Genomic DNA, 17365 nt, shown 5'->3' on the forward strand with positions numbered 1-17365 from the left:
TTCTTGAAGTACAGAGAGAGAGAGAGAGAGAGAGCTGTGCATGAAGTGTGATTTTATTGTGGTAGAAGCAAAACAGCAAAAGTCAGAGTGAATTCATGACGATATTTATGTGAAGTGTAGTTTGGATCTTCTTTTGCTGCTGGGTCGGTCAATATTGTTTGGAGAGAGATCAAACTAACAGCTTTAGAATTAGCGCAAAAAGGGCGTAAACACAAAGTGCGGACCTGCTGAAACATCAGCATCAGCGAGCTGTCGGCTTTCAGCCCCGACCTTGTCCGTGCCGTCGGGTGAGAAAAGCGACATCTCACCGATTCCGGTCCGCGCTTTGTGTTTACGTCTTTGTGCAGAAGCCGTGTTCCTGCTCTCATTTAATGCATTAAATGTTTGGTGGTTGTCAAAATTTTTAGGGAAGCTTTAGGGAAGGTTACAAATGATCTTCTTATGGCCTTGGACAGCGGACTCGTGTCTGTGCTTGTCCTGCTAGACCTCAGTGCAGCGTTCGTTGAACATAATATTCTATTAAAGCGATTAGAGTATGCTGTAGATATTACAGGTACTGTGCTGCAGTGGTTTGTATCATTGTATCTATCTAATAGACTCCAATTTGTTCAATTAAATGGAGAGTCCTCTTCATACATGAAGGTTAATTATGGAGTTCCACTGGGTTCAGTGCTGGGACCAATTCTGTTTACATTATACATGCTTCCCCTAGGCAGTATCATCAGAAGACAACATACATTTTCACTGCCATGCAGATGACACCCAGCTCTATCTGTCTATCTTTTTCAAGAATAAAGTTACGTTGAAACCAAGCACACCATTTTTTTTCTTGTGACATTACCAATAAGTTTGATGTGTCACATGGCCCTCTTCCTATTGAAAAAAACAAAAGTTCTATCCAAGATGGCCGACTTCTAAATGGCCACCATGGTCACCACCCATCTTGACGAGTTTGCCCCCTCACATATACTAATGTGCCACAAACAGGACTTTAATATCATCAACCATTCCCATGTTATTACGGTGTATCCATATAAATGGCCCACCCTGTAGAACAGGCATCATTTCCTGTCGCAATGCTAGATGCGCACATAAACAAGGCCAATAATCATGTCAGTGTATGCACAAGTAAACTTTCTTAGCCAAAGGTTCAGACTTGTCTAAACACTTTGTGACAAGTTTGTATCATACAAATGGGACAACCATAATGTTGACATTTAAAGCACAGAAGCCCAACCCACCTGTGTCTGATTACGAAGGGCAGCCAATCAGAAGACAGTTGCTTTAAATGAGATGTTAGGAAACTAAAACATCTTGTTTCTGACAGAGGGTGAGCTGAGTAAAAGATAAATAATAATAATTTTCAGCTTTGAATCATGCAATGGTACTCTAGTAGACTCCAAGAATAAAAACATTAGCATGATAGGTCCTCATTAATCTGTATAATAAATCATTTGGGAATTGAAAAGAAGAATAGTCTTTTGCCGTATGTCTGTGACACTTTGAACTGCAAACATGCCTTCAGCCCTCTGCACTGGCCTTCTTGAGTATCATTAGAAAACAGCCTAACCACAGTGAAAGTCAGCACATACCCAGACTGTGGACTGATGAATATGCACGGCAATTAGGTCAACAAACAAGCTGACCCAGATTTAGATACACTTAGTAATAATTTACTCCCATTTGGTTTGTTTCTGTGATTATTTTGAAATAACTGACTTGAAATGATTCATGTAAAAACTGTGATTATCTGGAAAGTTGGCTTGCACAATTTTCCCGAATCTCTAACAAAGAAGCCAATGAGTCCCAAGTTATCACAACCCATAGGCCATGGGCCAGATTTCTAAGAAGTCTCCTGGGTTGAGGGCATTAACTGTCCGAATTATTAAAGAACATATCACATGAGGGCAACTTTGCACTTGTTGCTTACTGTGCCTTTCTGTCTCTGTACATGGTTCATGTCAAATTAAACAATTATCTGCAAAAAAGTTACAAATATTAAAACACTGGAGTCTTTCTTTCTATCTTTCAGTTCTACCTTCACCAATCAGAGGGAGCAACTGAAGACCATGATTAACCTAAACATTCTGTCAAAATAAATATATTCCCTATGGTCAGTGCCTGCCAAAAAGGAAATATATACACTGAGGAGATTAAACATAATAAGCAGCGTATGCCTTCCCTTCATCAGCTTAAAAAAAAGGTTGTAAGGAGCTGTTAAACAAGGGTGGATGAGAGGTAATGTACAAAGGTTGACCTAATTTTCCTGCCTCTGTTACAGCTCAAGTGCAGATTAAAAGGTCAGCTGCAGCAGGGGGTTACTCAGGAGTGATGTTTCCCGTCACACTGCTGGGTCGTTAGGTTTTAAAACTAAGATCAAAACTGATATTGTGACTATCAAATAATACCACCACTGCCAATATAAAAAGATATATCTCCAGCCCCAGGATATGACAGCGCACAAAGGATAAATCCAACAACAGAAAATGAGTAATGCCATCAAAAGTCTGCAGAAAAATAAGGCACCAGGCTCTGTTTGATACATGCAGAGAAGCATCCACGGACACAGCAACTGTACTGACAGGCCTGTTCAATACAGAAAGACCAACATCTATGAAGACTGGTGCATATTTATGTTTTTTTTCTAGTTTCTAATCAGTTTTTATTTACAGTGCGTAACAAATTCCCCACCAAATAGAACACCACCCAATGTAGGATGTCAAGCTACCCTAAATAAACAGTATTGGTAATTACTAAAACAATTTCTTATGTTTCTAGAATATGTCTGTTTTTAATGCTAAAATATAATTACTCTTATCATCCAGTAATTTTCAAATTTACTATCTTACAAAAAAGCAGAGGGAAAAAGTAAAGCACATTACAGTTTTTCAATTAAGATCCCAAATTAGTTATTTGCTTGCATTCCTAAACATAAAAATTTGTTTTAGTGGTTGAAATTAAATTTCTGACCTCCTAGAGAGGTCCAGTATGCTGGCTCAAAATTGAGTATAAAAACATGACTTCAGCTTATTATCAGCCTAATAAATAAAAATATACTCAAAGTTTTGAACAAAGATGTTGACAGAATTCTTAATTAGTGGGTTTGTTTTTGCTTCTTTAGTTTTAAGACAGTTTTAGGACAAATTTGTTACACGATGTTTTTGTATATTTTATTTTCAATTCAGTTGTGTTTCCATGAAACACTTTTCAATTTTCAATTCAACTCAGTTTTATTTATACAACACCGAAATAAATAAACTTGACCGAAATCACAACAACAGTCGCCACAAGGCACTTTATATTGCAATGTAGACCCTATAACATTACATACATAGAAAACACCAACAATCATATGAGCAAGCACTTTGGCAACAGTGGGAAGGAAAAACTCCCTTTTAACAGGAAGAAACCTCCAGCAGAACCAGGCTCAGGGAGGGGCGGGGCCATCTGCTGCAACCAGTTGGGGTGAGAGAAGGAAGACAGGATAAGACATGCTGTGGAAGAGAGACAGATTAATAACAAGTGTGAATCAGCAGAGAGGTCTATTAACACAGTGAGTGAGAAAGGTGACTGAAGCAGAAATACTCAATGCATCATGGGAATCTCTCAGTCAGAACATGCTATATCATGTTTAGGTGGAAACTAGCGAGCTAACTTCCTGCTAACTTCTAACTCTGTTGAATTTAATAAATTCTGTTTTCGTGGATGCCTAGATGTTAAACTTATTTGTTACACCTGGTAAAGCAGCAATGCTGCTCATTTTATTAAAAATGAAAGAATTTAGACAGTTTTTAACTTTCAGTGATGCCGCAGTGTTTGTTTGACTTTGGGACCTGAAGAAGACGGAGTTTTGGACCCAGATTACTCCGCAAGGCTCCTGACTAAGGCAGCCGTAATGCTCAGGCAATCCATCAAGTGGTGCACCTTCATAGCTTTCCAAAGTCGTACTAAAACATTTTTGGACAGATTTCTGCGCGCTGTGTACCACATAAAATCGGTTCGAGGTGAGTAAGCACAACCAGAATTCATACATAAGTTACACTGTTGATTTTTGAGAAAATTAAAGGATTTTAAGTGTGCCATATAGTGTGTAAAATATGTGATACAGAAGAAAAGAATATATCGTGATATATACCGTTACCACACATGTTTCAAATTATACCGCGATATGGATTTTAGGCCATATTGCCCAGCCCTACCTTGGTTATAACAAGAATTACTCCTGCCTTGCTGTCAGCACACCTATTCTCTGGATGTAATCCTTCACTAGTATCCATGAACCTTCAGTGCCATATTCCTAGGGATGGGTACCGGTTCTGACATAAACGGTAGTAACCAGACCGAAAAGCAGCGCACATTTCGGTGCTTTTTTTCAGTGCTTTATTTCGGTGCTTTTTTTCCCCTAAACTGTGATACACTTTAGATTCTAGCCAATCATTTTACATTTCCGAGGATAGTAGGCGGGTCCAGGTACATAAGTTCTTTTAGAGCAGAGTTACAGATTAAAAACGCCCAAGGCGAAACGGTCAAAATATGCAAACTCAGCAGCCTGCAACAAGTGCTTTAAGGTGATACTGTCAAAGGAGGTAACACCTCAAATCTGATGAAACACCTGGCGACGCATAGCGTCTTTTTTAAAAGCCGAGAAATGCACCGTATTTGATAGCTTGCTGCGAGACCTCACACAGTGCACAGCTACTGTGGGTGTGGTGCCTGTTATCGGGCCCGGAGCCCTGCCAGTGTAGCACAAATGATGAGGATGATGATGGCAGCAGCAGCCGTTCTTCTCTGCTGAGTAGCTTAATGTTGTTCGTGTGTAATTTACGTTGAGTAGGCTAACCACGTTATTACATTAATGCATGTAAGGTGAACTAGCAAACGCCGTCGTAGTTACATGCGGCTGTCTTCTTGTTTGATGGCAGATACTCCCTTCACCCTGGCCAAAAAGGCTAAAATGACCAAAGAAAAAGTGGAAAACAGTTAAACATGAGAGGTTTTTGGACAAAGTTTGTTTTTTCCATTGATTAAGCACTGCTTCCAGCCAAGAGTGATACCATATATGCCCCATAGCTGCAGAAAAGGCTAACATTGTTATCTTTTTACAAAAAAACAGCTGAACATGAGAGGTCTTTGGACCAATTTTGTGTTCTCAATTCTTTAAGCACCGTTTAAGCAACGGCACCATTTCAAAGGTACCGGTTTGGCACCGGTATCGGATAAAACCTAAACGATACCCATCCCTACATATTCCTCTTTTCCTCCTGCTGCCATAGACAACATCCTTTGCCCAATATATCCGCCTCTGCACATGTCCAAAACATCCCAGCCTTGCACTCTAATTTTGTCTTCAAACTGCTAAACCTGAGCTGTTCAATGATGTTCAATGTTCATCGTCTCCAAACCATCATAACAGGTCTCATCAGTCTTGTAAACATTACGTAATATTACTGTTAATTGTTGAACTCCTATGCCTAATTCTTTCTCCTCTTGTTTATGCCAAGTGAGTAACTTGGATGCCATTTCGGATCACATTATTCTCTCATATATCATAATGCAATCAAAGTCTGTGCTGTTATGCAAGAAGTCCAGTTTTTTTTCCCCTCTGTATTGGTTGGGTAACCTGACAAAGAAGTGTAGTGTGTGCTCTCCAACTATGAATCATGTTCATTTACCACTGTAGTTTTTTAAGTCTTTGACAGTGCTGTCCAACAGCAACTTTGCATTCATAATTAAAGAAAAATGTGCTGATGTTCAAATCGGCCTCCAGCAGGCTCAGGATCACAAGCTCTCTTTTTCCAAACAATCAGTCACAAGGTGGCTTTCCCCCGTCGGCCTGCTTGATGTTTACTGCTGTTGTGTTGACTTGGCAACACCAACGAGGCGCTGATGTCTGTGTTCACATTGATGTTTTACAACAACTTTACAACTGAGATAACGCGGGTGCTTATTCAGGTACCTCGACATTCAGCCTCACAAGTCTGGCAGATGTGGCACCTCTGACCCTTGACCTGGAAATGAAAGCAAAAATAGACACTAACATGGTGGCTAGTGCTCACCATATGGTACCAGGAAAACAAACAGTGTCTGAATGATGTCTCTGTTCCCCACCATTAGGCTGGAAGGAGCCAACATTCTTGCGGTGACCCCTCCAGTTCTTCCTGCACCAAATATCACAAGAGATGCTTTGGTTTGATGTGGTGAATCAGCAGACTGCACCGTTTAGTAATGACGCATATAGGACATGGGCTTCTTATTTTATAGTAGCCTAAAAACAACTGAGCAAGTGTTGGTGTGACAGTTACAAGCAGCAAGAAGAATCTTAAAAAAGTGGAAAAGATTTTGTGGGTAAAACATTTCAAATATGCAGAGCAGTTACATTGTGTCCAAAATTTCATTTACGTGTTTGTGACTTGGTGTGAGCAACAAAGAAGAAAGGTGAGGGCAGCCTAGGAGTTTAGCAGGATTGGACATTCCAGATTCCATAATGCACAGTGTGTGGCTCAAACAGTAAAACCTCAGTGCTCAGGTGAGAATGAAACAGTCATTTCCAGGATGAAGTCACATTTATGTCTCATTAACAGAAACAACTTTAGGAAAGAAAACATTACAGATGAGATGAAGAAATATCTTTCCAAATGTGCACTTATATTCTACTCTAATTCTATTCTTCTCTAATGTCAGGTGTGGTATTTCGTCTGGTTTGCTATCCTCGTGGGGGCGTCCCATTGACATAATGCTTTCCCTAGCCGCTTACCCTAACCCTAGCCATCATAAAAGGAATGCCTATCACGTACCCTAAACCTATCCATAACCCAATTGTAACCCAGACATTAAAAACACATTTTAAGTGTGAAAAATGCCTTCAACCAACCTGGAGTTTGGTCCCCACAAGGCCTGTTGGTCCCCACCAGTATAGTAAATTTCAGATTTTGGCCCCCACCAAGATAGTAAGAAAACACGCGCACACACGCACTCTAACTCTAAGAGTAATGATAATTTAATGCATCAAAGGAGAAATTTGTTTAAAACACACTAACACAACTTCAGTAGTCGTCACAAAAGGCTGCCAAACAATTAATTCAGATTATTTTACATACATACTGACTGTTTTTAACTTTGTGGGTTAACTAGTTGATTAGTTTGTTTTTGTTTTTTTTTTGAATGCTTAAGCAGATCGTAGAGCTGCGCCAGAATATTTGGATATTGTTTCACTTATCTTTGTATTCTCTTTTGGTGCTTTATACCAGCGGTCCCCAACCTTTTTTGCGCCACGGACCGGTTTATGCCCGACAATATTTTCACGGACCGGCCTTTAAGGTGTCGCGGATAAATACAACAAAATGAAACTAGTACCGGTACCGAAAAAAAGAAAATTTATTCATAACACACGTGAAAAGACCCAGGAAAACAGAGTTAACGATAAAAACGATAACAAAATAACGCTGAAAACCGATGAAAACCCTGAAAACTATACATTTCACACCTGAGCCTCAACTCTTGCGGCCCGGTACCAAACGACTCACGGACCGGTACTGGTCCGAGGCCCAGGGGTTGGGGACCGCTGCTTTAAACCATATCAGTTTGTGTTCTTGATATTCCGCTCACACAGCAGACGTCATCAGAGTAAGTTCACTTAAATTTTGCCAAATTAGTAATTTTATAGGACTTTTTTTTATTTATTTGATTAAATATAAACAATAATTTAAGTGTAAAATAAAATGTAAAGATTTTTATGACCAATGAATTCTGATTTAGAGCTGGATTCAGATTTTCTGAAATGCTATTGTAGTTTCTGTGTTTTGGGTCCAAAAAAATCAGGTCTATTGTGCTTCATCTTTTTCCATGCCGGTCTTTATTCCTTTCTCTTGCATCCCTATTTTCCTTTCATCTTTTCCTGTTTTTGTTCTACATTTAGCATGATCTGTAGAAATTTTAATCATCCATTAGAACCTGTCTTGTTTACACACATTTATGCTTGCAGTGCCTCTGAGCACATATGTAGTTCATATGTGATCGGTGTAGCTGCTGGGGAGAGTGCGGAGTGCATGTGGTTGGGTTGAGTATGGTCTCTGTACAGAGGGGATCCTGCTTGATGTTTATTGGGTAGCAGATGTGGAAGGGGGAGGAGCTTCCTGTTAGGAGCAAAATGGAGGTCCATGAAAATGAAGCTTACAAAGACCTGCAGGGGGGTTAGAGTAATACTGAAAGGGACTCAAAGGAAGAAAGAGAGCAGAGAAGATGATTAGAGAAAATGGAGACTGTAATGAATAATTTATGCTTCAAAAGAACTTCATTATATGTCACAAAGAATTTAAACGGTTCTTACAGCAATAGGTGCGATTAATGAAGTGGTCAGAGAGTGTATATTGTAGTATTAGTTGTTTAAACAGTGCAGCAGTGAACAAAGATGGATGTTACCCAGTTGTTGTGTGTGGAGTTATTATTTTAAATGTTGGCAGCTTCACCTGCTGCTCAGCTGCTTTTTATTTATAAGCAGAAACCTTTGGGTGGTCTTTACTGAAAGCCTTAATATGTGTCTATTACTTCCTTCAATAAAATTAAAAAGAAGCACCACTACAAGCCAAACTCTTTGTAGAAGCAGGTCACCACTTGGCAGGCATCTTATGATGGGTTTTCTTCTCTTAATTTGGAGTTTATTTCAAAACTTTTCTCTTATGACACGTCTACCACAAACACTGTTAAAAGATCTCCTTCGGTGACTCACATTAGCGGATGTGAAGTCTATCAAGCAGCCATGCAATCAAAGTCTCACAACCTTAATTTCAAGCATCAACAAAATCCAGTAGATGCCTTAGAAAACAAATGATCCTCACACCGATGGAATTTGCACCCGGTCATAATCATGATTTCTGCTTAACATTTGTGAGTTTCTTATGGATTTGAGATATTTTCTTGTATATATAATAAATTTCAGTTGCTCTGAAGCTTATTTAAAAAGTTTCCTTCTCAGTTCTGTAATTGTGGCACAGTAAGAGTGGGGACACTGGGAGGCAGAAAGAAGTAAAAAATTAAAACGGACAGAGGAGGAGGAGGGGAAGCGAAGTGTGTGTGTGTGAGAGAGAGAGAGAGTGAAATGAGTGGAAAGGGAAGGGAAGTGTGTGTGTTAGAGCGAGAGAGAGAGAGCGAGCGAGTGAGTGAAGGGGGAGGAGAGGAAAGCAGCAGTGGCAGCGCTGCATCATCACTGTATCGCCACTACAGCAGAAAGGAGAAGCAGTTCACCGTCTACCTCCTTCATCTCTCTCTGTCTCTCACACTCATGACTACACATCTCTCCATCTTCACACACGCACTGCAAGTCGACCGGCCGCCACCGAGCCTGACAAGAAGAGCTCCCAGTGACATTGTCCATCACCTTTGGATGTTTGCCTGCCTGCCTCCAGGATTCCAGGACACTGCTCGTGAAAATCTGTGTTTTAATGACCCGCGGACGAGGCTTCTACCTTCAGATGTGCCGTCTGATTGGACCGCCTTGACTTTCTTTGCTGAGGAAGCATTCAGTGCCGGCACACAGAAGCTGCTGGGAATTTTGGGATCGTTTTCCTCTCCCTGTTTTTACCCTTTTGCCGGCATTTGAAGAGTGCCAGTAGATGGCTCTTTTTAGTTATTTTTTCAATGTTTTAATTGTTTGGTTCCTGCCCGCTGGAGAACAGTGCTTACCTCGGGATTCGTAGTCAAGGGAGGGGGGTATGATAAACAGCTGCGAGGGGGAGGACGGGTTGCACTGCACCACTAGACGGGCATCTCTTGTCCTACATTGGGGAATTTTTTTTCTGCTTCTCGAGGTGGCACACATGCACATATTTCACCCCCAGCAGCAGCAGCAGCAGCAGCAGTGGCCGGCTGCGTTTTGCATGCACCGATGGATTACTGCTACTTTAAGGACAGGCTCGCTGCCCGCTGAGGGAGAAAAGATGCTGATATAGAAGAACAGGGGCATGCTTTGTTTTTGGAGCTGCAACTTCAGGGTTAAAAAAAAATAAAGAGACTTGGATGACAGGATGATGGCTGCGTTGAGCTGAAACCTCCCCCTTCTCCTCCCTCCCTCTTCTCCAGTCCAAACATGAACTCTTCCTCTGATGCGAACCAAAGCGGCTCTCCCTCGTTCTGCCTGCTGGGCTCCATGGGTTACTCCCACAGCATGGATACCTGCGTGCTGGAGGTGGTTGTCATCCTCTTCCTCACTGTGCTCATCATCGCTGGCAACCTGGTGGTGATCTTTGTCTTCCATTGTGCCCCGCTGCTGCACCACCACACCACCAGCCACTTTATCCAAACCATGGCGTACGCCGATCTGCTGGTGGGCGTCAGCTGCCTCGTGCCCTCGATGTCCCTCCTCCACTACCTTCGAGGCCTGAATGAGGAGCTCACCTGCAAGGGATTCGGCTACATGGTTTCTGTGCTGAAGAGTGTTTCCATGGCCTCGCTAGCTTGCATCAGCGTGGACCGCTACATCGCCATCACGCGACCGCTGTCGTACACCACGCTGGTCACCCCATGCCGCCTGAGGGTGTGCATCGTGCTCATTTGGGTCTACTCCGCTTTGATTTTCCTGCCGTCGTTTTTCCGCTGGGGGAAACCAGGTTATCACGGGGACATATTTAAGTGGTGCGCACTCTCTTGGAAAACCAACCCGGCATTTAGCACCTTCATTGTGGCGCTGCTCTACGCACCAGCTGCACTTACTGTCTGCTTCACCTATGGGAGTATATTTCGGATCTGCCGGCAGCATACGAGGGAGATCTCCCAACGCCAAGCCCGCTTCAGCCCGCAGACCGAGGGTGATAAAGGCGAGCGGGGAGAGCGTTGCGAAGGCTGCCCGGACAAACGCTATGCCATGGTGCTCTTCCGCATCACCAGTGTCTTCTATGTGCTGTGGATGCCGTACATCCTCTACTTCCTCCTAGAGAGCGCCGGCCTATATCACCACGAGGTGGCGTCCTTCCTCACAACGTGGCTGGCAATCAGCAACAGCTTCTGCAACTGTCTCATCTACAGCCTCTCCAACAGCGTCTTCCGTAAAGGTCTCGGCCGCCTCTTTAGCCCACTGTTTCCTTCCTGCCTTGGCTGCACGGAGGCCAAAAAGGCTCCAGCCCCCGTCAGCCTGAGACCAGATCCCCGATGCCAAGTGTGAGCTCTGATGAGCTTTGACTAGGATGGATTCGCTCCGGTCGATTTGGAGGCATCGCCCCCCCTGTGTGTGCTTTGCTCTCTACTGCGTAGCATGACACAGGTCTTTTTGGTCCTGCGGTGAGCACAGGGAGGCGCTTGTGCAGAAGCTTTCTGGCCGTTTTAAGAGGATGATTTTTGTGGAAAAAGGAGGCCGTGTCATTCCTGCTGGGACTTTCTCAAATTCTCTCTGTGTGATGCTGCTCTTTCATGGCTGCAGGCTGATGACACGGAGATAATAAGTTTGATACTGATGAAGAAAGTTCAGAGGATTTGATAAACATGCCTCACTGCACTGATTTAATGACTCCCAAATGCAAAAAAGTATAGCACAGTGTGAGCTGGGCTGCCCAATCCACTGAGATGCAAAAAATAATTTATTAATCTTTTCAAGCCTGACTGTAAATCTGTAAATTGTCTTTGTTCTTTCAGGGTGGAAGTATGTGTTGCAAAAAAATGTTAAAACACTTGAAGCAGACTTCTGATCTGTTTCCTTTGGGGAACTCCAGATGCCAACGAGTGTAGGAAAAATCATTCACCTTAAAATCGTCACATCATCGGCTCGTGTGTGGGTTCAAAATGCACAACAGGTGGACTTATTTCCCAGAGATTAAGAAGATTTAGGAGCTTGTGTGTGTTTTATCAAGAGGATGTTTCTCTCGGGTGTTAGTGAGAAGCTCAAAATCTGAAAAAGCATCGGATGTCACATGAAAAAGTTAGCTTTACTTTTTAAACATGGCCTGGAAAGTTTTTCTGCCAGCAGACAAGAATCCTCGTTAAAGAAACAATAGATGATATGATTTATTCTTGTGTTTCATCCTCAGGTTTATCAGCGGTTCTGTTTGTAAGCCTCTGTGCTGTCTGCCTTTGATCTCAGCTGACAGAGTACAGGTCTTTTAAATCAAAAGGCACATCGTAAGGTAATCAGCTCACGACTTGTAGTGCAGTCGGTGTCGATAATGAATCAGCTGTCTGTCAGGATCCTAACATCTGGTTTCAGCTCGTGCTTCTGCCCTCTTCCAGCAAGAGGGATATCACCCAGCTTTACGAGCCCGACCTCGCCGTGTCAGGGGTCAAAGCCTGTTTCTGAGAGCCAACGAGTGCGTTTCTATTTTGTCTGTTTTTTGTTCTTTGGTTTCATGTAAATACACGTAGAGTATCAATATTTAAACAATGGCTAACTTCGGGGGTTTTATTGATTTATTGTAGACCTGCGGGATACCAGATGATCTTGTGGATCAGTAGAAGCTTTTTAAGATTATTTATTTGCCACAGAGGTCTGACGTGCTGCACCTCCGGATTGGAGCCATTTTTTAAAAAATAATTTAGTGTTGAGTAGAAGGAAAAGCATTTCTTTGTATGCTGTGTTTAAAAACTTAAAACAGGACTTGTTTTTAAAGTCACAATGAAATTTCTGAAAGCATCTTGACAATTTGACTTTATTGTAGTTGGACAAAGAAGAGGGAATGGGATAGGTTTAATAATGATAGGAAGGTGCCGGTAATTTACCCATTTATCACGTGTTTGCTATTTGCCAGTGACCATTAAACAACAGAAGTAGAAGGAAAAAACTGACTATTAGATGCCAGCCTGATAAAAGTTGGGTGTCACAGTGACTTGCACAAGTAGGATGGATATGCAAAGTGGAAGGTGATTGCAGTCTTCAAAAATTTTTAAAGAATAAACAAAAACTCATTGATGGTCTTGATGAACATTTGCACAGAATTCTGGGAACCTGTACCTTTACTTGTCAGTCATTTCAGAGCAGGTGAGTGGGTGGGTGATCTTTGGAGAACAGCTGAATGTGGAAGTGTTGTTGTAAAGTCATTTTGCTTCACATGCCACCCCTAGATGGCAAAAAACAAACAAAAAAACATTACAAGTATTTCATGCATATTAGACCAGAAGCCACACACGTTTACTTACTGTCTTTCTGGGATTTAGCTGGTTTGTTCTCAAAGGTAGAATCAAAGTTTTTTTTTATCATATGCATTTAAAAGAAATGTATGTTTTCATGAAAATTGCTTGCAAAAGTGAATGAAAATCCAAACTGCACTGGCTGTACTCGGCTATAGTTCGTAGTGGTTTTTTTAAAATTAATTTATTGTCTCATTTAGAAGAGCTCACATTAATAAACAGCTTTAAATGAGCCAAAATGAGGCGGTGCCATGTACTGCATTCTTTGTGAATGAGAAACTACACGAGCGTTCAAACAAGCTAGCCACAGTTTGTATTAGCAAGTGCTTTTACTGTGTTTATTTGAATAGTGTCCGGTGCCGTTAATAACCTCGGATGCTGAACGAAACAGGCCTTTTATTTAAAGCAAGCACAAAGAAAGGCAAGCTTTTATTTCTCTTTTTCTCCAGCATAAGTGATGGTTTTCAGCTAACAACTGTTTCAGCTGAAACACAACGTTGCCTTAAGCTAATAGGAAGTAATAACTCTCTTATTAGGCAGAAGTGTGAAATCATATTGAGCTTTTCTTCTTTTTATAATGCACACATATGTGTAAATGTGAATGGTTGTCAAACCCAGTATCCACCCCACCAACAGTATATGAACCAAAATCTCTATAAACAAACCTTAAATATAATAGAGAATAAATCATAACATACATATGACACCTGGAGATGCTTTAATTTGAAATAGTTACAATAAAAGTCTGTCCATTTCTTAACAAGTCTTTTACTTTGAAATATTTGCAGTTCTACTCGAGCAGTAACCCCACAGAGCTAAAACATGGAGTCACATTCCTGTAATGGCTCATTGTAAATTTGAAACAGTAACGAGAATAACTCCATCGACAGAATGGAAAATGGTTTCCTGGACACATTTGTTTCATGTAATTTGTACCACAAGATCCTTTCTTGAAGGAATCGGACCACAAATAGAAGCTAAAGCATTTGAAAGCTTCTGAAAGGTTCTTGTCACGAACATCAACAGCTGTCAGATAGAAACTGGGCTCATGCAAAGAAAAGAAATCAAAATAGCACCAAAATAATAAAACGTAAAACTAGCTTTCACTGCTGGAGACGGTTCTTAAAGTAAAGGAGAAATGATGATGCTGAATTGGAAAACTGTCTGAGATACTGGAATGATCCAAGCTGTTAATGCTAACGTTTGCCAGTTGCTAATTTTGTAATATGGTTGCAAAAAAGGTTGTTAAACATGGCTCCGGGCATGAAATTTCCCTTGATCCACTTCCAGAGATGCTACATAGCTGCTCTCCACCTCTGTGCACAGAGGAGCAAGGAATTTATTTCTCACTTTCAGCTCGAAGACAAAGACCTTAATAGTTAGAGCACACCGAGTCACGATTATCGATGTTCACTGGATTATTTAGTGAGATGGATTAATCACTGCTGTGATTACTTACTGGTCACAGGTGGTTTTAAGTAACTGCATTTTCCATTTGTCTCGATTCTTTTTTAAAAACTTTAGGAGTGTTGTCATGTGTAATCAAAGATAACAGTAGCCCTATAAGATACTTGCTTGACAGTAGCTTTATAGGTTGTAACTCTTGTCTGTTAAAAACCTCGGCCACCTCCCAGTAATAATACAGTTGCTGCATATGCATGCAATTACTTGGTGATCAGTTTTCTTAAGTGCTTCTCAGCCTCCATAGAGTGAGGTGCAGGGAGCAGTCTAACACAGAGAGGCATGTCTGTGGCAAGTTTAAAATCACTAGTTAACACATAAAGCCCACCTTTGGACTGTGAGAGAGCATGCAGACTACACAGGAAGGCCTCTAGCTGACCAGGAAATTTGACCCAGAACTGCCAGTAAGACAAAACTGCAGCGCCTCAATTTCAGAATCAATTTGCAAACTTTAATAACTTTATGATCGTACAAATTCTGACTGGAATTGGCTCCTGTAACGTTAATTTGTACAGCTGCTTGATTCATTAAACTCACCCTAAGCTGTGTATGCAGAGTTGGTGCCTTTAAGAACGTTTGTAAAGGAATAATCTGACAAATGATATAGTTTGCAGACTGTCCAAGAAGTTTGTGCTTCAGTTTTGGTGAGATTCTAGCATTTTATTTGTCTGTTAATTAGCAGGTGTCTGTGTTTAGCGCTCTACCCCGACTCCCAAATAGAATCACTCCAGGCTCAAGAGTTAGTCTTAACATGCAGACCCAAAAAAACTGAGTCACTATGGTTGTATCCCTCGTATATTTATAGTCTAAACTTCAGTTTGCCTGCTGCTTTTGAGTAAATGTGCTGTGTGTAATTGACAAATAACATTTTTCTGAAGAAACATGCTCATAATAATACTTTAGTTCACATATACTCTGAGTATACATGCGGTTTTATTGTCTTTGATGTCTTAAATATTTTTATGTCCATTTGGTCGTTTTACTGTTAATTATGTTCTCACAGTGTGCATGGAAATAAATGAGAACTATAAAATGTTTCAACGAGAGAAACGTGACACTGTTAAAATCATTATCGTTACTACTCTTTTTATTTCATTGTGACTTTAACCAGTGTTTAGTTTTCCCAATAGAAACACAAACATGCCTTTTCACCACGGGGGCTGAGGCGCCAGAGGTCAGATCGATGTCAGGGTTCAGGGGTCAGCTGCAGGACTTTCTGGAGACTTCCCTGAAATGTTCTGTTTTGATTTTTAGCACATTTTTCTGTGTCGTGCTATTTCGTGGCGTTCTGTCTACAGAATCTGCTTTGAAATGTAAAATGTTGACATGTCGGACGCTCCGGTTTATTTATTGCAAAGGATGCTTCATCGTCAGACTTTACCTGCATGATTCTGGTGCAGTCTGGATCAGTGCGTCTGTCTCATGATGCTGCTGAGAGAAATTTACTGACTGTGCTCCTTGTCTTCTAAATACTGTTGCATAACACAGATTGGCTCACTCTGTTTTTTGATGATGCCAACGAGTTCAGGAAACAGGAATGACCTCCTCCTTTTCCTGCTGTCAGGAAAACATCACATTCATCTGCCAAAAGTGACATTTTTGTATGATTACGTTGACGAGTTCCATGTGCAAAAAACAGATATGTTAATTAACATGCAGATCTTTTTGAAGTCCTGATATTTTCCTTGACAGCCTCGCAGTGCTGCTCATCTGTGGGAGTGGGTGTGATGCAGCTTCCAGCTTCCCCTCGAACAACAAATCACTAGTGGTAGCAGAAAAATCTGAATGAAGGGCTTTTAATGTTGTTACTCTGGTTGAACTGTTTGCTTCTCAGCTCGTGACCCGAACTTTGAAAACCTGCTGAACATTATTGTAAATAGAGGTGTAATTGTCTGATTATTAAAAAGAGACTTTCTGTTTTTGTGGTTTGGGGTTGATTTGATATGCAAAATCCTTTAAATGCTCCATATTGTAGTAATGTTGGAAAAATCTAAGCCAGCTGAGGTTAGTTATTAGTTCCTTAACAACTGTGAACGAAGCATTGGAGTGCAACGTGCTAGTTTATTCAAGGTTTTCATGTTCGGGTTGAACTCCCTGCCACCATCCAAAAGTCCACTAGACTGTATCTTCAGCACAAATCTGTCTATATATAGTATATGCACTGCATATTATGACATTCTTTGAATTGCACATAATTTATTACTAGTGCAGTAGGAAAGCCTTTACTGGATGCAATATGTTGCAATTTTATGGTTTTACAACAGATTTGGTATAAAGAGTAAGAAATTCAAACGTTGCACAGCGAGCCATCTATCTTCTCACCGGATGGCTTTGCAAAGTTTGAAAACTGCACAGACATGACCAGTAATTTACTTTTAGAAATAAAATGCACTACTATTATATAAATAAATAATACATAAGCAAATTTTTAGTTTACTTTTTATTCTACACGTAGAGGTTTTAGACCTTTTTTTAAGAGACACTTGAACTTGCACTGTTCATATAAACAACTTTAATAATAGACCAACGCGTTTCGGCTTGTGGCCTTCATCAGGGTCATCTGACCCTGATGAAGGCCACAAGCCGAAACGTCAAACGTGCAGTGCAGTCAAACGTCAAACGTCACTGCACAAACGTCATCAGGGTCAGATGACCCTTGACCCGTTGGTCTATTATTAAAGTTGTTCATCTTCCCTCAAGTGTTGCTGGAGTTCCTGCTTTGTGAATTCTTTCATCCTCTCCATGCACCTTGGAAGCAGGTGAAGTTGTGCCAGAAAATCTTTGCTGCTGTTCATATAAA

The 17365-nt window shown here is 41.1% G+C and overlaps 1 protein-coding gene and 1 long non-coding RNA gene across 2 annotated transcripts in view; both read left to right on the forward strand.

The window, feature by feature from the left end:
* LOC146506233 (uncharacterized) overlaps positions 1 to 17365 on the forward strand; it is a 65658-nt gene that overhangs the window by 14984 nt on the left and 33309 nt on the right. The window lies entirely within an intron of this gene.
* Positions 5230 to 12714, forward strand: LOC146506234 (putative G-protein coupled receptor 21). The gene has a single exon (XM_085181174.1). The coding sequence runs from the start codon at positions 10082 to 10084 to the stop codon at positions 11150 to 11152; it is 1071 nt and encodes a 356-aa protein (XP_085037300.1). The 5' UTR covers positions 5230 to 10081; the 3' UTR covers positions 11153 to 12714.

The sequence above is a fragment of the Neolamprologus multifasciatus genome, chromosome 12, assembly GCF_963576455.1.
Source record: "Neolamprologus multifasciatus chromosome 12, fNeoMul1.2, whole genome shotgun sequence".
Taxonomy (NCBI): domain Eukaryota; kingdom Metazoa; phylum Chordata; class Actinopteri; order Cichliformes; family Cichlidae; genus Neolamprologus; species Neolamprologus multifasciatus.

What these genes read in the sequence shown, in the direction of transcription:
- LOC146506234 (XM_085181174.1), top strand. Translation starts at nt 10,082, where the DNA reads ATGAACTCTTCCTCTGATGCGAACCAAAGCGGCTCTCCCTCGTTCTGC.